General features: G+C 40.2%; 1 protein-coding gene across 4 annotated transcripts in view; it reads left to right on the top strand.

Moving 5' to 3' along the window:
* DYNC1I1 (dynein cytoplasmic 1 intermediate chain 1) overlaps positions 1-25,192 on the top strand; it is a 298,287-nt gene that overhangs the window by 31,133 nt on the left and 241,962 nt on the right. For 2 of the 4 annotated variants that reach the window (XM_059396815.1, XM_059396813.1), the window contains exons 2-4: positions 291-407; positions 7,406-7,520; positions 10,230-10,371. In XM_059396815.1, coding sequence (XP_059252798.1) covers positions 300-407; positions 7,406-7,520; positions 10,230-10,371 — 365 coding nt within the window. In that variant the 5' untranslated portion in view covers positions 291-299. The remainder of the gene's footprint in view (positions 1-290; positions 408-7,405; positions 7,521-10,229; positions 10,372-25,192) is intronic. The other 2 variants (XM_059396816.1, XM_059396814.1) reach the window with 1 other exon arrangement.

The following is a 25,192-nucleotide window of genomic DNA, read 5'->3' as shown; positions in this document are numbered from 1 at the left end:
TGCTTATTCTGAGGTTGCTATGATTCTTATCACCAGCAGAGACTATACCATTGTATTGCTTCAAATATTTATAAACACATAAATTTTGGGAAGTATTTATGTAGCGTGAGACCTAATTTGTTTCTTTGATTCTTCGTCATAGGCTAAGTAATACAACCTGCTATGGTCAAAAAGTCATATTTTCAAGCTTTTGAATGTTGTTTTTTGTTTTTGGTTTTTTTTTTTTTTTTTGCAGTGATAATACAGAAAAGTTATTTTTATGCATTCACATTTTTTTCTTTTCTTACAAGGAAACCAACATGTCTGACAAAAGTGACTTAAAAGCTGAGCTGGAGCGCAAAAAACAGCGCTTAGCACAGATAAGAGAAGAAAAGAAACGGAAAGAAGAAGAAAGGAAAAAGAAAGAGGTAAATACTGGGTATTGGGGTATTCCAGCGAACAAGGAAAATCATTTGATTCTGAGGGGCTGGTCAAAAGGATACAAAAAATGCTCTACGTATCATGCTTAGCGAAATAAGTCAAGCAGAGAAAGACAACTATCATATGATCTCCCTGATATGAGGAAGTGGTGATGCAACATGGGGGCTTAAGTGGGTAGGAGAAGAATAAATGAAACAAGATGGGATTGGGAGGGAGACAAACCATAAGTGACTCTTAATCTCACAAAACAAACTGAGGGTTGCTGGGGGTCGGGGGTTGGGGGAAGGGGGGTGGGGTTATGGACATTGGGAGGGTATGTGCTTTGGTGAGTGCTATGAAGTGTGTAAACCTGGCGATTCACAGACCTGTATCCCTGGGGATAAAAATATATGTTTATAAAAAATAAAAAATTTTAAAAAATGCTCTAGAAGAATCCTTTTGTGATTTTTGAATAAAATGAGTGGATATCTACATACTCAGATGCCCAAGGTCATTGTCACCTGCTATGTGCTGTTGGTCAACCATCACCCATGGGCCAGAGGTACCCAAGCCCAGGTTCACCCCAGACTTGAGTAGAACACTGGAAGTGGTCTGTGAAATCTCTACTGTTAGATATTTCTTAACCTTTCTGTAACTTGGTTTCTTATCCTTAAAATGGGAATAGTAATATATTTTTTGTGGGGTTTTGAGAATTAAAAGAGTTAATCTTTTAAAGCACTTAGTAGTACCCAGGTTCTGCTTAGTGTTTAATATGTGTTAGTTTTAAGAAAAAAAAAGTTAAAAAAAAAAAAAAAACTACCAGCAGAACATTTTAGGAGAAAAATACAAAAATAATGCCAGTGGATTTCCATGGCTTCCTAAGGGGTATGAGTTTTTCGGGGTAAAACAAGGATTGTAGCTCCGACAGAAAGAAAGCTGCATTTCCCTCCCTTGGCGAAAGGGTAGATAGGATCGTAATCGACTCTGCTCCATGGACAGAAAACTATGACATATTAAGGCTAGGAGAGATTTCAGAGACTTTCCACTGAAACCCTTCTTTATGTCAACAAAGCAACAGAAACCCAGGAATGAAATGTAGCTTTTCTGTCTGTCACACCCAGATTCCAGGGCTCTTGCTCCCCAATTCTGTGTGTTGCCCGCATATCATGTTTTCTTCTACTATCTCCATCCAACAGATGATTTATTTTTAATTCTCCAATTTGTCGTGGTCACGTGGAAATAGCCCACATCTTGGACAAAAACCAGACGCCAAAGGTAGTTTCGAATAGCTTTCTGAGAAGGAAACTTGATATAGTGTGATACACTTTGTGTGTTTAGAAACCAGAGCAGCTTCTGTACTCCAGAGTTCTTCTGTAAGGATAAAGAAAATGTGTTTTGATGTCTTCCAATCTAAATAAGTGCTGTTTCATACAATAAGGCTGGGAGACCAAGGTAACAGATTTATAACAATTATTTTTCAACAAAGTAAAACATAATTGCCATTGCGTTTTAGCCTTCTGGCATCTCGCATCTCTCTGTTCCATTACACTTTGATTGATGCCCTGGTTTATTTTGTCCTTGACAGTGCACATAACATTTTTCTCTTGGAGATCTTTGCTGTGATATATGCAGTCTTTGAGTGAGGGAGAGGTGAGAATTGACAAGGAATGGCTATTCATTTCCACGCAGAGCCAAAAAAAGCATTCGGTTATTATGCTTCCTTTCCTTCAAATGTCAACACTTACTATAGTTTTAAAGCACCTGTTATCCTTTACTAATAACCAGTTTCCTTTTAAACTGACATTCTAATATCCAACTTGAATTTCATAGAATTACTACAAAATGTGATGTGGTATGGGAAATCTGGCTCCAAATTATGCTGTCTGCTTCATCTTTGCTATTTTCCACATTTGGGAGGAAATTACAGGCAAACAGGCATCCCATAGACTGATCGAAACAGGCCACCCTTTTTGTTTCTGTACCAAGCAGCTTTGCCTGATGGAGATTGGGTCTGTTACACAACAGACGGAGCCCCGGGAGAGGGGCAGTGGCAGGTGGTGGGACGCGTGTTACACCTGACCTCTTCATATTCCTGGGTCTAGAATTAAAGTCACATAGTCTTAGTTTCTTCCTTTGCACAGGTTGAAGCCTGTGATACCCTAGCTTTGCCTCAGGGACTCCTGTGCCATTCAGAGCCCTCATTTTTCATCTCAAACTTTTTAATTCGAAAGATCCCAGTGGGGCCAGACTTTGGGCTTCACTGGGCTATACCAACTTTAAAGCCTGTCCTGGCCCTCAGCAACCTATTTCCCTCTGCAACAGATCTTTCCTTGATTCCGCCCAAGTACCTTCTGTGGGCTCTGATGGCTTGGTGTCTCTGAGCAGATGTTGCGGTAAGACAGAGGCAGTAAAACTCAGTGATTATGTGCAGAGGATTTGGGGTTAAATGTGGCTGGGAAACCCGGCTCTGCCCTTCACAGGATGGCCTAGAGGGAGTATGGGACTTTTCTGACCCTGCTTTCCCTTTTGTAGAATAGAGAAGGGATCAGTGCCTACCTCACAGAGTTCTGTGAGGAGGATATGAGAAACTCCTGGGGAGCAGGGAGAGGTACACAGGAACTGGTCAGTAAGAAATGGCTGATATTCCACTTCTGAGATTGACTACCAGAGTAGGAGAATGCCGCCCGTAACAGTTGGCTTCTTTGTTTATCGGGACCCTGCAGACGAGGCCATCTTCCAAAAAATGCCCCACTTTTTGGAGAGTCTTTTAATTCAAGGCTTCGGGTTTCCTGGAATTATAGCATTTTGCAGCTACAAGAAACCTGAAAATATTCTGATCTTTTTTTTTTTTTTTTTTTTTTTTTTCAAATGAGGAAACTGGGCCCCAGAAGTCTAAATCTTAGAGGTAGTAGCCCCCACTTATTTCCAGGCTCAGCAAGGATCCCCTCTTCCAGCCCATGGTCCCAAAGAGAAAAAGAAGGGGTCATTCTTTCCTTTTCCTTTTTTTTTTTTTTTTTAACCCTTTCTCCAGTTTGTAGCGATTATCGGGTCCTGGACAGACACAACCGCATTCTCTTTTCTCCCCCACCTCCTTTCTCCCTAAATCCACATTCTAAGCAGTCTCAACCACATACACGTCACCTGTGGGCCAGCCACACTGTCTCTTGATGGAGAGTTTACGAATATTCTCCTCTGCTTGTACCATTCTCCCGCTTCTCTCTATTGTCCTTCACATGGCTGTTAACTCCATGTCTCTCTGTTGTCCCCTCAAATGTTATAACCTCCAGAAAGCCTTCTCTGATACTTTTCTCCCCAGCTCCATGACTAGTTAGTCCTGCCCCTAGCCTTGACCTTATCAAACCATTTAGCACAGAGCATTGTATTTGCATCTTCACTTGTATTTGTCTCCCAATAGACTTCAGGGTTCTGAGGACAGGGCTGGTGTTTTTCATTAAGTCAATGTCTAGTAAAGATTGGGCCACATAGTAGGACTTCAGTAAAGGATTACAGAGTGAGTGCATGAATGAACACAAACTAGAGAGCACAAGTCTGGGATGTGGCTCACAGACACCCTTTCCAAACATCTGGAATTTTTTCCTACAGGTATTATTGGAAATTTTGATCTTGAGTCTATGGGATGCTCCAGGCAGATGTCACTGATTCCTTTTTAAGTTTAAGATTTTCTAGTTTTTGTGGTGTTGGTAGAGAGTTACAAATAGCCTTCATCCAACAGGTTGGATTTTCTTAACTCTCGTTAGGCTTATATTTTAAATAAAGTAAATTTAGACTAGAAAGGGACAAAAATGCTTTTTAATGGTAATCTGAGTGACTGTTTTTACCATGACTGAAAATTGGTGTGATTTAGGACCACCAAGGTTGATTATCTCCACAGAATCTAGAAAACTGTACATGTATAAAGTTACCACTCTGCTGCTTTGGATGTCAGCGGCTTTCTTGGTTGTGGTATTATGGAAGAAATCTGATTTTAAAATAAATAAAATGGCTACCATTTAAGATTCAGACCCAATTTCAGGAAAAATTGGCTTTAATGTCATGAGGTGTGCTTCAGGGGGCCACCCTGAAGTTCGGTCCTATCCTTGGCTTTCTGCTGAATCGCTGTAAGCTGGGATGGACGGCAGCTTGCTGGCCTGTCCTCACTTGTTCCTTTAATAACTATGGAGCCGTCTTTGAAAAACTGACTGACAATTCTCAGCTGACAAATTTTCTTTCTTTGATTTTCCTCTCTGGGTCTCAGCTGTAATTACTCTTCACAAACAGAAATATCATTTGCTGGGAAAGATACCTAGCACATTTTTTAATTGCTAGCACTGCAAAATCACTCCTATTGAGCCATTAAAATAGATTAGGATTCTGTCATAATTATATAGGGAAAATCTAAACTTTCATGACTAATGTACTTGGTATAGCTCACTGCCTTGGATGGAGTAACTATTTAGTTCAAGGTACAAATTGGTAACAGTTAGGAATTGCCTTAATTTCCAGTAAGCTCCAGTCTAATTGTGCATCTTTCGTGGTCACCTTTGAGTGCTGTTAGCTTCTGTTACATCTAGATGGACGTTAAACCTATTCATATTTGTCGTGATATTGCCTCTTTCCTGAAAATAGAAGGCAGAGAATGAGTTATAGAGGCACCTAATAAGAAAAGGAAGGACATTTTGGAGGTGGAGTTCAGAGGTACAGTTTTTTAGCATATGCAACATGGTTATGCATGTTGACGTGTGAGTTACCCTCTTGCGCGTTTCTTGACTGCTTAATGATTAAAGTTAGAAAACATTAAAAAAAATTCTGTGCTTCTCTGCATAGGACATACATGACAGAAGTTAGAGATGATATGTTCTACGTTCATTGGGAAGGAAAGGACAAGGCAAATCTTGTTCTGTTCACTCTGTTTACGCTCCAGGAGAGCCTCTCAGTTTCATTAGCCCCAGAACTCTGTTGTCCTTCAGTAGGTTTTTGTTGAAAGAGTGAAGCAAGGTTAATGAATTTTTTTGTTGTTGCTAGGATATCCATATGGCTTTGTTAGGAGCACTGGGTCCCTGGAAGTTCAGGGTACTCCCTCTAGCAGCAGTGCTGACCCGGAGCTTGCTGACTGGTATGCAGTTGGCAGAAATTGGCCTGAAGGATATATAATTCGGAAATTCTATAGGTATAGAATAACAACGATCAAAGACAGGTATTAGTTCATTTATTCAGTACATTTTTACATGGAGCATCTAATGTGTCAGGCCGGGATCTAGAAGTGAGGATACATGGTGAGAGGAATGAAACATGGACTTGCCCTCCGTAAAGCGGGCAGTCCCGTTAGGGCTGAACTCCTCACTGTGAAGCCATCTTGTTTCCTATTGGCTTCCTAAGACGGATTTTGCTTATCTTAGTTTTTGCGTTTGTGTTTCAGTTGCCATGGTGACTCCCTTCCCTTGGATTTCTTCCGCCCATCTCTCACCTCTGTGATCTGTGAATTTTGGTTGGGATCCTCACCCCGCAAGGTCCTCTTCCTCATTGTAGCTCTCTCTTGGCCTCCGTTGTGCACATACACTTTGGAACTTGCTTCAGTATTTTCTGTGTTAACACCGGAAGATAATGTGAACTTTGCTGTCTTCACAGATGGAGATGAAACCACCATTTCAGAATTTTGGGTTCCGTGAGAGCTCTCCTTGCGAGCTCTCATTCGCACTCATCAGCCCCCATAATGGCAGTTTTCCCTCTAATCACAGAGAGACTTCAAAAATAGGAGAACCTTCTAAACCTGAGGCACATAATAACACAAGTGTCAAGCCCAGCAGTACGTGCAAAGATGAGTTATGTTTATGATCAGTGTGTAGGTTATCATCCGGGAGTAAAGTGAAACTTGCATAAACTTTTTCTACTTTAGATGCCACAATGTAAATTGTGCTTCGGGGCCTTGAAATGTACTTTGCACCCTTGAAGCAGATAATACGCTTGTTAGGGTACCTAACTCAGGGAGGAAGTTGTGTCTGGTAACTGGATAATAGGTTTTTGACAAGCTTTAAGACTGCTTCGCTTTTGTAAACTCACACAGATTTGTCCCTAGGTAGTTGCACATCAAATACGATGTTACCATGTTTCAGATGTGTGACAAATGCCTTGTTGTAGTAAGTAACTATGTTAGGAAAAAGAAAAGAGACCTGAACATTTAATGACCCCAGAAACCCACCACTATTGATGTCACTGTTCTATAAAAACCACAAAGGGGGGATAGTCTCTGTCTAAGAGAGGCTTACACAGGAGGTGTTTTTGTTTTGTTTTTTGGTTTTTTTGTTTTTGTTTTTGACAGGATTTGGGAAAGAAACTTCTAAATGATTTTTCGTTCTATATTTTTCTAAATGATAATTTTTTCCTTTGAGTTAATAGGTTTAATGGAAGCCTATGAAACTCAGAATTAAGTAATGCATATCAATATTGCTCACATGCCTTAATAAATACTGTAGTCTGGTTTATTTTAAAGCATGGCAAACTTAGATCGCTGATACAAAAAGTATATTTTACAGTTACAGATTCATAACCACTTTTATTTTTTAGCCAGAGCCCATTAATCCTTTGTTTGCATAATTCCAACATGGGGTGTGAATATTACAAACATACGCTCATCAAGAACTGATAGTATGTCTTCCCAGAAGGGACAGCGAGGTCAAAAAAAAGGAAAAAGAATTTTCTTAAAAATCCATATTCCAGTCAGAAATATTTAACCCTGATGGTTTCTTTTGAAACTGGGTGAGAGAAGCTTTCATACCATGTGACAGAGGCAGGGAAAAAAAAAACCTCCAACCAAAAGAGAAATTACCAGGTTGGCAATTATTAAATGGAGCAGTTACAGTGTTTTTTCATCCTTTATACACACGATTATGTCTATTTAGGGCTTTTGCTTGGTCTTCACGCCATGCATTTACCATTTTCAGTTTGAGCCAGGAAAAGCATACATTTAGTTCTGTTGTTAACTTTTCTTTCTGGCATCTACTCTATTCAGGCTGATATGCAGCAAAAGAAAGAACCTGTTCAGGACGACTCTGACCTGGATCGCAAACGCAGAGAGACAGAGGCTCTTTTGCAAAGCATTGGGATATCACCAGAGCCCCCTCTAGGTACTTAAGCAGTGCTACTGTTTTCTTAAATTTGCCTTGCATGGGCTATACCATGTCCAGCGTTTACTATTCTTTTATGTCTCTTTTATTTTTATTTTAAAGGAGATTCTGTGGCTTACAGTTCAGGTGTATTTATTTTTTGAATTGAGGGGGCTGGAAGGAGATGGGGGTACAGACTGTAGAGTTGGTAGCAATTTGCTGCTTGTTGACTGATTATGTGGTCAACCTTCTCTACTGCGGACGAGTAAATTATTTTATACTTGTTAGATGAGTTGCCACATGGTAAATACAAGAAATCATGGAGTTTTTTTACTTAAATTTTTCTTCATTTTCCTCACTGAATCCCAGTGTCTCTCTGCCAACCTAAATACTGTGAATCTGGTTATGAATTTCATAACCACCACAGGCATAGAGGGATGCCATGATGAAAATAGAAAGCTCAGTGGGAAATGTGAAGGAAAACTGAAAATAGGGACAGATTAGCAGCTACTTAACAAGTTTAAATTTGTTCGACTCTATTGTAGATCGTGGTTTCACTGCTAATTGGCATTCCCCCTGCAACTCCCCTCCTCCGCCAACTCATTCGTTCGTAGTTAATTGTCCATGATCTCGTTTTTTGTCAGTAGGGTTTGGATATTGAACTATTTGTTTCATTTGTGTTAAAGGTAAACCTCTACGTGATGTGTTTATTCTGTCACTTAACTATGTATCTTTCATGTGATAATTTATTTATTTTTTTTTATCCATTTGCCTTCCATACATTTCAGGGTAATCTTAGGGTGTCTGTAAAACTACACGATGCCCAATATAGTTAAAAAAAAAAAAAAAAGAAGGAAAGAAACTTTAAAAATAATGTATATTTAAAAAGGTAGTATCAAGTCTCCATTTCAAAATGTTTCATTTTCTTTGAATCCCATCATTGGCTTTTATATTAAAATAAGTTTTCATTTATTTCCATAGTTACTTAAATGAGGAATAAAAGTTATCCCATGTATGACAAAATGACAAGTATTTTATAAATGTAAATTTATTAAGCCTATGAATTATTTAGTATTGGTGCATATAATCTAATATACACACATAAACCTAAACCACCATAAAAAAGCATTTTATACAGAACCTCAGTTTGTATTAGGTAAAATCCTGTGTCTCACAATAGTAGAAGAAGCCCCTATAAGATGTTGATTAATCTGTTTGGCTTCTTTATGGTCTAGAAGATGTAACCTGTGGGATGTTTGACTGATGGGCCTTCTTTGAAGAGCTGATAGACTTTTTAGTACTTATTTGACCTGTGGCATAATTTAGACGCTTTACAATAATCCTTTATAGTTTTGCCTCAAAAAGGCTTTTGAGATTCTGTTGCAGTGTGAGCACTGGTCAGACACCATAGTGATATGTCCTGCTTTCCTCTCTCCTATGTAATGCCACCAATTAAACTCTCAGGACAAAACAGTTACATATTTCTAAACCATGACCACCATGACTGAATTCTGAGCTACCCCTGCATTCGTGCCAGGGCACCTGGCAGGAGTAGAGCCCATTTTCAGTTTTCATCCATCTCTCCAACTTACCCTCTGACTTCCTGCAGCGGGTAATCAGCGAATTAATTGTGGGACCACATGAAATTCCTAGTTTCTTGACAGATCCGCCATTGTGTTACAGGATTTGAACAAAATAGTTAAGCCCTTTAGTCTATTAAATAAATAAAAGGAAATTGCACATGATTGAAACCAAATGGGAGTCCACACTTCTGTACTGAAGTTCCTCTCTGCCCATATGGCTTCTTTGGCATGTGGGTATTGAGAGCCCATTGAATTCATCTGGCCTGGAGCCGTCTTGGCTATTTGGTGCAGCTTCTATCAGAAGGACATTTGGCTTGTACCTGAAGAATGGAGAAAAGGAAAATACATTTGCATTTCCTGTAGCTTTTTTTCTTTTCTATCCTGGCTCTCACACGGTCAGCTTGCACTGACCTCCCTCTTTGAGCTTCTCTCCTGTCTTCAGAAAGACAGTTGACTTCTGTGCCTGCGGCTGTGCCTTCCAGGGCTGCCAGAGGCAAAGGAAAACAAGTTCCCCAGCCCAGTAAACAATACAATGAGATGAAACTATTAATTAAATGTAAAAATAAAGCAGCCTGGCATTTCCCTTTGTTTTGAAAGAGATTTTTAAATTGCCAGGTTCCCCGTTTAGCCTTCCTGTATCTGTCACTTAGTCTCTCAGAGCCAGTGCAGTTTGCGTTCCGTAGAGAATGGACTGCCCTCCAATGTAGACATGCAACAGTCTTGATTGACTCTCCCTGGCCATTTAAAATTAGTCAGAATTACTTATTTCATAATCTTTCAAAGTTTTATAGACACCCATTTTACTTTATAACAGGTCACATCTATGCTAACAAAATTAAGTGGAGAATTGGAATTATCCGGATAGTTCACTCTAGAAAGATATTTGACTTGAAATATCTGGGTAGCTGTTTTGATTCTCCATTTCACTTTGTTAAGGTGGACATGGCTTTAGAATCCCAAAGTTAATTTTATCTAAATTCATTTCAAATTTGAAGTTCCAAAATATGAAAAATTCACTTGACTTTCTAACTTTTCTTTCCTTTTTTTTTTTTTTTCCCCCTTTATCCCATCTTAATCTCTCCTGGCCATACAACCATTTTAATTTGGGCCCATTTGTTTTTATCTGTCTGACACTGCTCTTCCCCAGTGCAGTCGCTGCATTTTTTAACATGGGATACCTGTTATTTTCATTATTTAGTCCCAACCCCTATGTCTCCCTCCTCGAAATCAGTGAGCACTCCTAGTGAAGCTGGAAGCCAAGACTCAGGAGACCTGGGACCACTAACAAGGTAAGAACTGTCCCTTTACAAAGGCCACAGTGGATGTCAATAATATTAGAAAAGAGAGAACTAAGAAAACCAGTGCCACTCTGTGGTATGCTGTTAAATGTCCATGAATACCCTCCCGCTTTATGTTTAAGTTGATGGTGGCTTGCATTTTAGTGGTATAGAAATGATTTTGAACGGTAGAAATGATAAACTTAGATGTTTCTATGAATGGGCTAATTCAACACCATGTGTCTTGTTTGACAAACACATCCATTAGCTTCAGCTTAAAAAAAGAAAGAGAAGGACCAAAGGCAAATGGAATATATATCCAGCTTCTCATTATTCTACTTTGGTTTTGGTTTCCATGGGAATTTTTGTGAAGTGAACACTGAGATGCTCTAACCCTAAATTTAATTTTTTAAGCATGTGGTTTATTGGCTTAATAGAGTTGACTAATTTGAGAACTTGGTCCCCAGAGTGTTTTTATTATCGTTACTAAATTTTATGATCGTCAGCACTGACTGTTCTGTTTTGTGAGTCAACTGCCAAATTTTTATTACACTGTGTATACTCAAAGCATTATGAAACTTCTGAAAATGGACCTATAGATGTTTTCTAATTTGACCACTGAAGGCGTATCCAAAGTTAAAGATGTGAAGAGGGAAAAGAGAAGTCTCATTAATATGCGTAGAGTCATGCTAACTTCCTTAATCCAGTGGCCTTCGATAAGATGGCCACATCCTGGGGCACATAGACAGGTGATATAAACAGGCAGGGTGGGGGTTCTGTGGCAACTGGTCACGAAATGCCCTTTTATAAAGGCCAGATGGTGTCCTCACAGCTCAGGCTGGTTGAGCTCATGTAGGAATATGGACCCAATTTTTCTACATCTTTCAGTTTTTCTTGAGAAGCTAAAAATTCAAGTTTTTATCCAATAGTCTCCTAAATGTTAAATGTTAATGGCTTTGTTAAAGTAGCTGTGGGCCAGATTTCACCTGTGGGCTGGCAATTTGTGAACTCTGTCTTTGACTCTTAATTTTTAAAAAATTATGAAATACTTTACTAAAATTTCAAATGAAAGAAGAAAGAATCATCTGCTATACTACTGTTCTAACAAATCAGCCTTTGCCTTGTCTATATACCTTTCAATCCTTGTGCACCTGTGTACATTTCTTGCTACCATGTGTGTTCCTGGATGCAAGGTATAAAATTTTGAATTTTTCTTTTTCCATTTAACACATTATCATAAGCATTACCTGTTGAAAGTGCATTGTGTCCCTATAGGCCTAGGAAATTTTGGTAGAGATAAAGGAGGGAATTCAGAATAGTCTAGTAGTAGCCTGAGTTATAGGGTTTTAGTGTGTGTTTGTGTGTATATGTGTGTGTGTGCTTCTTTTTTTCTTTCTGAAACCAACATGTAGATAAGACTGGCATTGTCTCACCGTATCTGTCTATTGGCATGTTTCAGAATCGAGTGTTTTATTTTAATAGGGCATTTGGAAACCAGTGGACACTGCTTTCAGTGTGGGGAGAATGGAAGTAGAGGTTTTCATGGGCACCAAGCTGGTTTATTTTAGCAGATCGCCTTTCCGATTTGAGGGGCAGCACATGTCTTCTCTCATCTTTTGGTTTGAACACTTCAAAAGGTCTTTGAGGGGAGGAAAAAAAGTAACAATAACACAGTTATATAAGATCTAACATTTGTACAAGAGTTGGCACTATATAATTACATTCCTTAGGGGGTCCACTGGCCTATCATTAAGTTAATATATTTGCCTACTTCTATACAATGCTGGTGTGGTGTCATTAACACTTCACTTCAAGGAGTGCAGTTGGCAGCATTAAAGTCCATTACTGACTTCACACTTGGTGAGCTCTTTTGAAAACTTTCTAGAGAAAGTTGACCTATGCTGTTAGTGCTCTGGGGACAACAGCAAATATTTCTTCTCCAAAACAGCACTCTTCTTTGCCCACGTATATGCCTTTTTTTTTTTTTTTTGGTAACTTAGTGAATCACTTTGGAAGAGGTGAATCACAAATCCCAATGAACTTGAATTCTTGATAGGAACATTCTGGCAAGGATGGTCAATAAGACGTGAATGAACAAATCCCTTGCTGAGCGTGGGTTTCATAGGAATGCAAGAAAAACGGCATTGGGGAAATGATGATTCTCAGAAAAACTGAACACAAATTTTGCCTCAGGAGAAGATATTAGGACTAGCTAAGTAAACCCTGCCCTTATTTTGGACTAAGGAAAATTCCATGTAAATTCATGTTTTTGTTTCCATAAATAGATAGGAGAGTTAAATTTCAGAAGAACATTATACTTCAGTTTTTAAAATTCCAGTTGGAACATATTTTTCTGTAGAAGAAACATCTTTGAAAACAATTACTATTAACCTTAACACTTCATAAAACATAGGACTGGGAAAAGAGCTTGCTAAATCCTAAGAGTACAATTCTGTAGTCACAAATTTGCTGAAGTGTGTGGAATTTGGGCTCTTTGAAAAGTGGAAAATCTTTCAGAAGATAACTCAGAAATCAAATGAACACATCTGGTCCTACGAAAAGGTGCACATATATTCTGTCATCCATGTGCCAGAATCTCAAACCAAAACTGAAATTTTCTCTACAGAGCCAAAACTGACAAACAGTTCTTTTTTTTTTTTTTTTTTTTTTTTTTTATTAAGCCCCCCCGACAAACAGTTCTTATGCAACCCCCTAATTTGCAAACTGGCACACTCTATATGCCCTGTTATACTAAAAAGGTTAAAACAGGGTTTTAACAAAATCAAGTATAAAGAAAATTCCTTTTATTGATTTTTAAGATCAGTTGAGTTAATGTTTTAAAATCTAATAGAAGGTAGAAATATATAATCACTTTTTAATTATACTAGTGTAATTTAATTTTAAAGGGTTAGTTTGTTTTGCAGTTTCTGCTTCTGTTGCCGTCACCTGCTTCTCATTTACAATTTACATTTGTGGAATTTTTCTTTCTCTTAACTTTGGTAGAAGCAATTAATCATTGCTCAGTTAATGATACTGGGCAAAGAACAAGCTCTTAGAAATTAAAAAAAAATCAATTTTATTAATAAAACATTTGAAAGCCTAGTTTTACTTACAGATTTTAAAATCCTGAATATACTATGTACAACTGAAATCCAACACAATATTAAGAAGGTATTACACGGGGCTGCCTGGGTGGCTCAGTGGGTTAAGTCTCTACCTTCAGCTCAGGTCATGATCTCAGGGTCCTGGGATCGAGTCCCGCATAGGGCTCTCTGCTAGGCAGGGAGCCTGCTCCCTTCTCCCTATCTCTCTCTCTCTCTCTCTGCTAAAAAAAAAAAGAAGGTATTATGCTATGATTAACTAGTATTGATTAAAAACTTCAAGGATATTTTGTTTTGTTTTTTAAAGATTGATTCTATTTATTTATTTGAAGATTTGATTTATTTATTTGACAGACAACACAAGTAGGCAGAGAAGCAGGCAGAGAGAAAGGAGGAAGCAGGCTCCCTGCTGAGCAGAGAGATCCATGTGGGGCTCAATCCCAGGACCCTGGGATCATGACCTGAGTCGAAGGCAGAGGCTTAACCCACTAAGCCACCCAGGTGCCCCCCAAAATTCAAGGATATTTTAGTATAAGAAAACATGTTGTTGTAATTCAGCATATAGAAAAGGTCCAATAAGAAAAAAGTGATCATGGTCGGATATAGTTTAATGATACTTGTGAAATTAAAACACCTATTGTCATATTTTAAAACTTTTAAAAATATGAAGAATAAAAATATTTTTTCTCAAAATGATTAGAATATTAATCAGAGACCAATAGCCTCTATCTTTTATACACAAGGGTGAAGCATTTATTACTATATAGCCCTTAAAGTTGACTTATGTTTAGTTGAATATATGTCTTTCTTCTGCAGGAAATGGCAGGTTCCTTGAAGTCAGGAAGTGATATTTGAGGTTGTATCCATATAGTGAGTTTTTGATAAATGTGGGTTGAATGAATCAACTATTATCCTAATTTTTACAGATGAGGACACTGAGACACAGAGGAAACAAGTAATTTTTAAAATTCACACAGTGCTAGGTTTTAACCCAGACAGACTGATAGAAATTTTCACAATCTATACCACTACCCCACATGATGTCTGACAACAATGGATATAAGTGATGTATACATGACTGACCCTGAAAGATATTATTAGGACTAAATAAATTAATATCTGTAAAGCACTTAGGAAAGAGTCTGTTGTATGTGAGTTTTAGTTCTTATTGTTGGTTTCTTCTTTCTTGTAATTTATTAGTCACACTTTTCCAATGGAAAGAGATCTTTCTAGATTCTCTCATAAAACATGTGTTCATTTTCAAATTTGATGATGCTGTATGTTCATCCAAGTAAGCATGTGAAAACATTGAACATGACAAGGCCAAAGACAGATTGTGGTCTGTGTCCCTGGAGACCCCTTTCTGGGTTACCCAACTCTTAATGCCTAACCTTTATATATTCCACCAGAAATGATTATCTAGGTAATAATAATCGTTCGCCCACATTTATTCTTCTCCTTCCCATGAATTGCTCATGGAGGGCTTTGCACTAGGGCCCTTCTTATGTTTAGTCAAGATTCCTTAGTGTTCTCAATAATACCACTAAACTGAAGGCCATACTAGCCTGTACAAATCTAGGAAAGTATGTCGACCTTGTCAAGATCACCAGGCCACCAGTGTGGAGGCAACGCCCTATCGCAAACCTGACTCAAGGAAGAAAATTTTCCAAGTGATTTAAAAAATAAAGCATGTGTTAATTTGATAACATATTATATAATCTACGATTACAATAGGAGCACATATCTTGCAATATCTTTAACAAAATAGTCAGAAGGGGAAGTTGCTGATGTCTGTCTGTGGTGAGAAGTAGCATGGCGGATGAGGATAGTAACAGAATTAATTTCTATCTTCTTTTTTGGCCATCTGGTCTTGACACTTCATTAAGATCTACTTTCCAAACAATTGGGATATTCAAGTCCCCCCCCCCACATTTTATTTTTAATAATCTCTTATTATTATGGAAACAACATCAGTGCCTTTTATACCATTAGAACATATGGACAGGCCAAAACTAGAGAAAATTTTTTTTTAAGATTTTATTTATTTATTTGAAAGACAGAGATTACAAGTAGGGAGAGAGGTAGGCAGAGAGAGAGGAGGAAGCAGGGTCCCTGCTGAACAGAGAGCCCAATGTGGGGCTCGATCCCAGGACTCTTAGATCACGACCTGAGCCAAAGGCAGAGGCTTTAACCCACTGAGCCACCCAGGCGCTCCAGCGGTTAGCACTCTTAACACCTTAGTGTGTATTCCTTCGCACAGTGTATATGTCAGTGTGTATATGGTAAATCATGTCATTGTATGAACTGTTGAATTTGCTTTTCTAATCAAATGCCCCTCTTCCCATTTCCATATGTTCTTATCTTATGTAATGTCTGTATTATTTTCAGCTTTCCCCAAGTGCCCCCCACATAATCTTATTGTATTTAAAATAGATTCCCGTCCTCTCAGAGATCAGTATCTATTAACCAGAACTCTTACATGCATAGATTTGCTTTAGGGAGGTAAGGCCCCTCCCAAGGGATCCTCAGGGCAGAATAAATGTCTTCTGAAGCACTTCACAGGGGAACAAAGGTACCAAGGTCATTCACACTTTCCGCCTCCTGTGCACTTGAGATTAGAACTCGGAACCAAGGAGCAGATGCCTGCAGACCCTGTGCTGTTCAATTTAAACATTAGGCTTCTATATAGTAAATATTATGTTTCATGTTGATAGGATACTTTGGTAAAATTTAAATATTTGATAAACTCTGTCCCCGATCTACCTTCTAGTGAATGTAAATAAGGAAACGAGACTAATATGTTTGTAGTCAAGCTCTGTGGGCAGCACATGGTTATCACTTTCTTTTCTCCATGATTTCAAGAGAGGAAGATGTGCTGAGAAGCAACACCACCTTATTGCCCAACAGAAAATCCTCAGGACTTTCATTTGTATCCACATTTGGATTTCATAGGATTCTCTAGCACTCCATAAGCCTCAAAGGACTTTTGATCCTTTTTTGGTGAAAACATCACCATCTTCTAAGGGGCTCCGATGAATCAGAGGCTAAAGGGAAGAATCTAAGGTTTGGGTAAAGGTGAAAAAGTACAATAAAATAATGTAAAACCTTGGAGGACATTTAATAAGCCTATAAAATCTTTATATACACTTTTTTAAAAAAAGCCTGTCATTATGTAAAGAGAAGTTGATAGATTGCCACTAGTTTAATTGACTTCAGGAGGGCAGATATTACCGATTACAAAACTTGTTAAAAGTCAGTCTCCTTGGAAATTAGAATAAAAGACACACTATAGGATTTTCTGCTTCTGTAGCTCATTAGCTGGTTGAACATTTTTGATCTCTTACTCCTCTGTCTTCAGGAGAGCACTCGGTAAAAGCATCCACATATGATTACAGGATCCAGTAAACGAGGGGCTGCTGAGCTTTCTTGTTGAGAGACTGTTTGCTTGACAGCAGATCCTCTGGGAAAGATCTGGGGAAAACATGTCCTTCCTCCATGGTGGGAAATCTTAGATTCCGCTTTGGCTCCATCTCAGATGGGGTCCATGCACAGCCCACTGTGGCTGGTGGCGGAGTTCCACATTAGGACTCGGATATTAGCCAACAGAATGAAGATTCCCACACAGTATACCAAGAAAAAAAAATGTTGAAGAACCCAATAGAAGTATGTATTGCACTATTCTAGTTTTATTTCTGACATCAGAAGATCTTATCATCATCACTGTCGTCCTAAGTAAGGAAATAATTGAAGTTGGGAAGTAAAACATTAGCTCATTTCAGTGCCATCCTTAATTAACTGACAACATGTAAATGACAGTGACAGATTGAGTGATATGACAGATTTTTAAATGTTCTTATTATTCAGCGGATTACCTTTGGAAACAGCACTTAGAAACATAGGTGTTTGGGGGTAACCCCAACTGGAGACTTTCTTTCTATTTGGCACTCTGCTCACACAGGTCCAGACCATTTTCTGTATCTGATTAGTGCCTTCTGACTTCTTTGACAGAGAAGCCTCCTGTTAAAAGCATTCAGACACCCTGGGATTTGGGGAAGTTTGGTGCTCTGCCCTCGCGCTGTCTCTCCCACCTCAGAGGAAAGAATGGGAAGAGCTGCGTTTCAGGGCAGTTGCTTCAAGGATGAAATAAAGTTGCTGAGTTCATTTGGTAGCAAAGATCGCTGGACTTCTTTTTAGTCTCCGCACAAATCTCCGCTTGGGAGAGATGAAGGATTTGAGGCCAGACATGCCCCGATTTATTCTTTCATTTTCTAGTAAAATGAAAGTAAAAACTATTTCTTTAGGAATCAGCTTGCCTCCTTCAGCCTTCACGCCCGTCAGCAGAAGTGGCAAGTAAAGAACATTCCTTTGTTTCTTCTTTTATCCACTCACTCACTAAATAGATGAGGATTTATTGTGTGAAAGATATAGTAAATGTTAGACCTGCAAGGAATATAAAGATAAGGAATTCTTCTCACTTCTAAAGAACGTGCTTCCAGCAAATTGACAGATTTAATTTGAAGCCATCTAAGGAAATGTTGCTAACTAATTACAGCTCTCAAATATTTGTACTTGGAGAGATGGGCAATAATGTCATAAACCATTATTCCCAAATCATCTGTAATTAATTTGTAGTATATTCACTTGGGACAAGTGGTTCTGGTTCATTCCTACCCTACATAGAGTCTTGACACATATTTGGTACTCGATAAATATTTATTAATTTGCGTGTCTGTGCATGTGCGAGCACATGTGCGTGTGGTGCACAGCTTACAGAACACTGGGTGTGATGGGTGCAGGTTGAGTTAGAGGGATGAGGACAGAGGAGGTAGAGCAGCATAGCTCACGATTCATGGCCCAGTTGTCCGAAGGTGGACGTTGCTGAAGGGGAATTCCCAACAGTGGTTATAGGACTGAGCTATAAGGCAGGGACTTTGTCACAGAACCAAGGCAGAAATCCAGTCCTTGGACTCAGGGCAAAAAGTCAGATTGGGTGCAACACACTGTTGGCTTGATGTTGAGGTCCTTGGGCTTTATGACAGTACTCATTACTTCCTGTAGGTCATCCTCAGATTTGGTCTTCCATCCAGGTTTTGGACTGTAGATGAGCATAGAGAACTGCAAAATAAGAGGCCCAAGTATATCTATATTCCTGTCCCAGAGAGAGACAAGTTATTTCTGAATGAGGTTATTGAGGACAAATATATCTTGAGAGCATGATATTTGAGCTGGACCTTAATGAATGCATATACTTTGGGCAAGTGGATCTGGGAGAAAGAGCATTCCAGATGATGGGAAAAGTGTCCACAGAAGGAAAGGCTGGGAGAGTGTGGGAGGCAGAATGCATGTGAAGGAGCCAGTGGGAAAAGAGCTAAGTCTGAGAGGAGGATGGCCTTTGTGATAATTGCCATCCCTGGCTCCCACACCGAGTGGCTGTGTACTGAATTCATGGGGTAACTCATTACAAACACAGGTACCTAACCACAGGTCTAGGTGAGGTCTGGGACACTACTTTTTTTTTTTTTTTAAGATTTTATTTATTTATTTGAGAGAGAGACAGTGAGAGAGAGCATGAGCGAGGAGAAGGTCAGAGGGAGAAGCAGACTCCCCATGGAGCTGGGAGCCCGATGTGGGACTCGATCCCAGAACTCTGGGACCATGACCTGAGCCGAAGGCAGTCGTCCAACCAACTGAGCCACCCAGGCGTCCCATGGGACACTACTTTAATAATGCTTTCAAGGTGTAAGGACTAGTGGGCAACGATTGGTCTGACGTAAAGGCCTGAAGGTCTAATCTAAGGTTGCAGGGTGGAAAAGGAAACAAAGGAGGGGATGAGAAGGGTAAGATGGCTCTGGCGTGCAGATGGGTATGTCCAAAAGGCATGTGAAAAAGTGGACTTGGAACCCAGTGGTGATAAGGACTTTGTGGTTATTTTGGGCAGAAAATGGAGAGACAGCTGTGGAGTAACCGGGGTTAGAGTACAGAGATGAGGGAAGGGGTGACCCTGATTGGGAAGTGCGTAGCTTTCTGGGGATGGAAGGAATAGGGTCATACCAAAGCTGGCCATGGACTTTAATGACGTAGAGGCTGTCACCATCACATCATCATCCTCATCACCATCGTCACCTTCATTTTTGTTATTATTATTGCTTGTGATGCTTTGTTTCCATAGGTTGAGTTTCTGGAAGTAAAACCAGTCCAGTCCAGGAACAATTCTATGTTAATGGTTCTTGCTGTCCACTGGTGTACTGCAAATTTCGAAAGAACTATACTGATTTTAAATGCCTCCAGCAGTGTATGTGAGTGGAGTGTTAGCGTGACAAATGACAGAATTCTTAACTCATGCCTTCCAAATATTTTTCAAACGTTACTTTCTTATAACCAAAGAAAAGGTCAAGGCAAAGACACTCTTCAGGCAAGAATTTCAAAGCTTTCTACTCAGAGGTTTAATAAAGATGGAAAGAATGGAAACTAGCAACTTACTAGTTGGTCAGAGCTGAAGAGGGAGAAGTTAAACACTCATCAGTGAGCAGGGTATAAGTAACACAGACTTCATGTGTTCCACTCCTAAGTTATATATATTCTGAACAAATGGCCAGGGATTATTGTTATTTTGGATTGGTTTTGAATATTTACTTCTGTCTAATAAAGTGAAACTGAGCAAAAAAGCTGAACCAAGGGAGGGAGAATTTTGTAAGAAATTAGTGATGAATTGGTAGAATGTTTGAAATATAAAGTTTGGTTAGTCTCTGACTAGGTCAATGCTAACTTCAAGAATTTTGATGTTTTGTCTATTTTTTTTTTAAAGTAACAAAAACCATGTTGTCTCCCAAATTATAAACTAAATATTACATGTTAGGCCTTTCTAGATGAGATGCTGAGGGCTACATTGGCTGGTATATTTAGGGTCACATTAGTGAATGGGTATTTTCCATGGTGTGGGAAGCTTCTGTAGCTAGTATTTTGAAACAAGGCTGGGACCCGTCCAGAACTGCCAGTCCAGCTATGGGACCATACAACCATGACAAGGCTCCTTAGTCCAGAATAGATGGAGAATTACTGGGTGCTGTTTCCCGTGCAAGATCAGAAATCGTACCTTAGATTGTCAGAGAGTTAACCTAAGAAATAACCTAAAACTGATGAGTACAGACAAATGCAGCACTTAAAAATAAGCAAATAACACCAGGATGATTTTCCATGTAGGGACAGCAGACAAAATCTAACTGATGTACTTAAACGAAGATGGTGTCAATCAGAAAGTGTTTAGTTGGGCATCCCAGTAACGGGATAGGGGTAGGGGAGACTGATAATATGGGGCTACGTCTGGTCCTGTGGAAGGAGGTGGACATGTTCGGCGGTAGGGCAAGGACAAGCTGTAGGAGTAAAACATTCAGATGCACTTTCTCCAATCCCAAAGACCCAGCTGGTCTTCGGGCTTCCCAGGAACTGGCCCTTCAAGGACAGAAGGCTTTATCGGTCGTGTATAAGTGTTCCCCCTGGCAGTTACTGTTTTCATGATAAGTTGGTAAGTCGACATCTAAAACATAGCAGACTCTTAATTAGACCCAGGAAACCAACTCAGCGGCTGAAGTCCAACAAACCAGGCCTGGATGAAAATGAGTTTATGTCCAGATCCTCACCCCAGCCTTCCAAAACCAGGTTACATGAATCTCTGATCTTTTCAGAGGGAGGGGCTTTCCCTGCTCTGGCTTCCAGGGATGATCCAAGTACAGTCCAGGGCCTGGCTGGCGGGCACAGAGTACACATTCATTGAAAGGAAATGATAGCTATCATTATTAATCGTTCTTATGGCATTTGTTTATTTTTTTTTCAGCTAACATTTATTGAAACTTTAAACTGTGCCAGGCCCTGGGCAAGTAATGACAACTATTTCCTTTTTTTGTATTGGTTATCCCCATATCATTACGTATAAATATTCATACGTCTCATTACTTCACTAAAATGTAACATTCTTAAGTGCCCACTTGGTGTGCTGCTTTCCCAGAGCACACCTGTGTATGTTTTACTTTCTGCTGTGTTCTGCTAAATTATTTATACATATTTTTATCTCTTCATAAGAGTTGTAGTTTCCTTAGAATTCTTTTCATCCTCTATCACAGTATTTTACCTATGAGGTCTTTAATAGATATTTATTGAATAAGTAAATGAATGCCCTTATCAAAAATATTCTCTCCCTGCATGCACTGATTGGTCCATTCCAGAAATGACTGAAAATGAGAACTGATTACTATGGTAAATAGGGTGATTTCTATATGATAATTTGTGGGAATATGTTATGTTCACTTATGTTTATTTACTTGATTTTACTCCTTCTTTTATTAAAAAAAAAAAAAAAACAAAAACACCTGCCATGATTTCAAATTGCCCAAGAAGGTTTAGGGGGAACCATCATTTTATTTTCAGTGATACACTAGCTTGATACTAAGATGTTTGGGAAGTTAAGGTGTATGTCGATTGGTTATAAAAGTATACGAATTGGAAAAGAAAGAACTGAAAGGCAGTTTAATCATCATCTGATGTTTTCAAATATCAGAAAAAAAGCTTTAAAGGGTCTCTGGGCTGCCTCCTCCTTTTGCCGAGGTCAGAGACCTTCCTCAGGACACACAGTGGAGCCTAGCCCCAATACCTTCCTCTCCCGGTGGGGCCCTGTCCAAGGTCCTGCCACCCATAGAGAAGGGTCTCTGCGAGCTTGCACAGAAGGAATTCAGCAAACATTCAATACACATTTCTAGGTGACCCTTGGAGACACAAATAACATTTGCCCATTTGATGTATTGGCTTTAAGTGCTTTTTCTAAGGGAAAGTGCGTTCTGTACAAGCCTGACCACCCCACAGATAACAATGGGAAAAATGAGAAGACGATAAAACTAGCATACTTGATTGCATCATTGGCTTGACACCTTACCTCGCTGCTCATTGCTAATGATGACTCTTTCTTTCACCAAATAATACATGTGTGACTGGCGGGGCAGGACTGCGGTGGGTCGGTTACAGAGACCACCTTGGTTGCTCTGCCTGAATCAGTGCCAACCTTGGACTGCTGATCTGTTGACTCCTTAAGTGAGTGATTCTGATGGAATCATCATTTTTACTTCTTAAGCATACAGTGAGTTCAGATGAGCTGTCCAATAAGTAACAGGACAACCAGACCACCTGGGAGCGGCTGCGTTCTTCACCTGCCTGGCAGAAGTGGAAAAGGTCAAACAAGGTCATCCCATCCGAAACCTTCAGGCAAATTGAGGGCAAAGTAGCTGACCCCACCCCTTATAGAGGAATGTTCCTCACAGCCGGCTGGAGCCAGAGGCTGCTGCTCTGTCTGTAGCCAAAGAAATGCCCTTAAAGATGAAAGGTCTGATCCCCAGGGACGTGTGAACAGCCGCTGTGAATCACTGTAATGGAGTCTGTTACTTCCACTATTTATAACCATTACATTCGCCAACAAGGGGAAGGAATCTGTGCCCAGAACCTGGAAGGCCTTGCTTTTTTTGAGCAGAGAAAGAGTCGGGAGCAGGGGTCCTCACCCTTGGCTGCACATTTAGAATCACCTGGAGAATTTTCCGAAATACAGATGCTTGGGTTTCGCTCTGCACATTCTGATGTAATTGGTCGGAAAGGGGCCTGGGCCTTAGGCCAGGCTTGAGTTAATCATGGGTTTAGAGGCTGACATATTTGAGGATCAGTGACGCTGTCTCCTGCTGACTAAGGAAAGCACTAGCCTGGCCCAGTCATTCTGCAAACGTGGCTCCAGGATCAGCTATAAGCCTCACCTGGAAACTGGTTAGAGTACAAATGCACCCTTGCCATACTGAATCGGAATTTCTGGGGTTGGAGATCAGCGTTCCGTATTTTAGCATAAGTCCTCCACATCATTCTGAACCTTGTCAGAGTTTGAGAACCACTGATCTAAGTCAAGACCTTGCTACTCCAAGTGTGGTCCACAGACTTGCAACATCTATAATCCCTGGAGCCTCTGAGAAATGTCACAGACCTACTAAACCAGAATCTGCATGCTCAAACGGTGTTCCCAAGTACGTGTGTGTGCACTGAGATTTGAGAAGCTCGGGTCTAAGGAGTAGCGGCAGGTTAGTTCTCTCTGGACTCGAGTTGTCAGGTTTCAGAATGTTCCTAAGAGGACAGGAGCACAGCCAGAGCTGGTAAGGGCAGCTGTGACCTGCATTCTGCTGCCTCAGGAAGAGGAACTTAAATGGCATCTGTCACACGCGTAGGGTTTGACTCAGAGAAATCTCAATAGTAGTTATGGGGTGAACGTGGTAGTAAGAAATAAAGCTACTTTTGTTGTTGTTGGTTTTATTTGAGATTTTTATTTTATTTTATTTTGTTTTGTTTTATTTTTTTGGTCAAAAGAGAGAAGGCACAGGCACAAGCAGGGGGAATGGCAGGCAGAGGGAGAAGCAGGCTCCCCACTGAGCAGGGAGCCGGATGCAGGACTTGATCCTAGAACCCTAGGATCTTGACCTGAACCAAAGACAGACCCTTAACCAGCTGAGCCACCCAGGCATCCCAAAAAGCTTCTGTTCAAATAGTTGCTTGGAGTTTTGTAGGTATAATTGTGTATTATCCTCATAGGAAATCAGAGAAAGACCATCTATCTATCCATCCATTCATCCATGCGTTGTGTTTGAGCCTCCCCCCATTATGAGGCTCAAATCTGGATCAAACAGCAAACAGTAGTACATAAATGGATGTATAATACAAAAAAACATAGGTGTTATGAAGAAAGGAAAGGGCTGTAAGAGGAGGGGATGAAGGAAGTGCTACAGAATAGTGAGGGGAGGAAAGCCTCTCTGAGCAGATGGCATTTGAGGGAAGACACACAGACACTCTTAGGGGGCTAGGACATCCAATAGGACACAGAGAAGAAGGAGAGCCGTGGTTCAATGTAAGTTTGGAAGATGGCCACAGGCCAGGTCAGCCTAAAATTGAATTGTCTCATAAGCCACGGTAAGTCTTCACAGACGAGGAAGACGAGGAGGGCTTCTCAAACTTCAGGGTGCCCGCAGATGGCCCGGGACTTTACTGAACCATCGTGTGCAGTCAGCGGGTCTGCGGTGAGCCTGTAGCCCGCGCTTCCGACAAGCTCCAGGAGCGGCTGGGGATCCTGGTCCGTGGGCCTTGCTGAGATGAAGCGGAGGGCATGGGATTCGGGACAGTTTCCTGCATGCACTCGGTTTCTAGAAGAGCTGCTTTATCCCCCTTTATTTTGAAGGAGAAATAACATGGAAAACTGAATGCCTTGCTAACTGGTGAGACCCTGTGTGGTCTCTTGTGAAATATTTAAACGATGTAAACGACCCCCGGCATCTTGAGACAAATGCTATTATCAGTGATCATCTCAGTGTAATATATAAATTAAAAAAAAAAAACAACACCAAAATACCCACGAGCCTCAAAATCCAGTGCATTGTTCTTGCAGTAACGGACCTGAAGAAGCCAGAAGTTGAGCAGAGGAACCTGATGGCAGGCTCCACCTGGCCTGACCGTCTCCCCCAGACACTCTGGCTCTCACCCGTTTGCCGCCTTGCCTTTGGTTCTTTTCACCCCATGGGAGATGCTTGGTGCTCCCAGGTGTGGATGGGCTCTGGGGTATCCGAGAAACATGAACCAGCTTGCATGCTCAAATCAGTCCAGCTTGAGTAGAAAACAGAACAAAACAAAACAACAACAACAACAAAGGGTGAGGAGGTATATAGAGT

The sequence above is a fragment of the Mustela nigripes genome, chromosome 4 (assembly GCF_022355385.1).
Source record: "Mustela nigripes isolate SB6536 chromosome 4, MUSNIG.SB6536, whole genome shotgun sequence".
Taxonomy (NCBI): Eukaryota; Metazoa; Chordata; class Mammalia; order Carnivora; family Mustelidae; genus Mustela; species Mustela nigripes.
The sequence above is the reverse complement of the archived record's forward strand: the minus strand, read 5'-3'. Positions and strand labels throughout refer to the sequence as shown.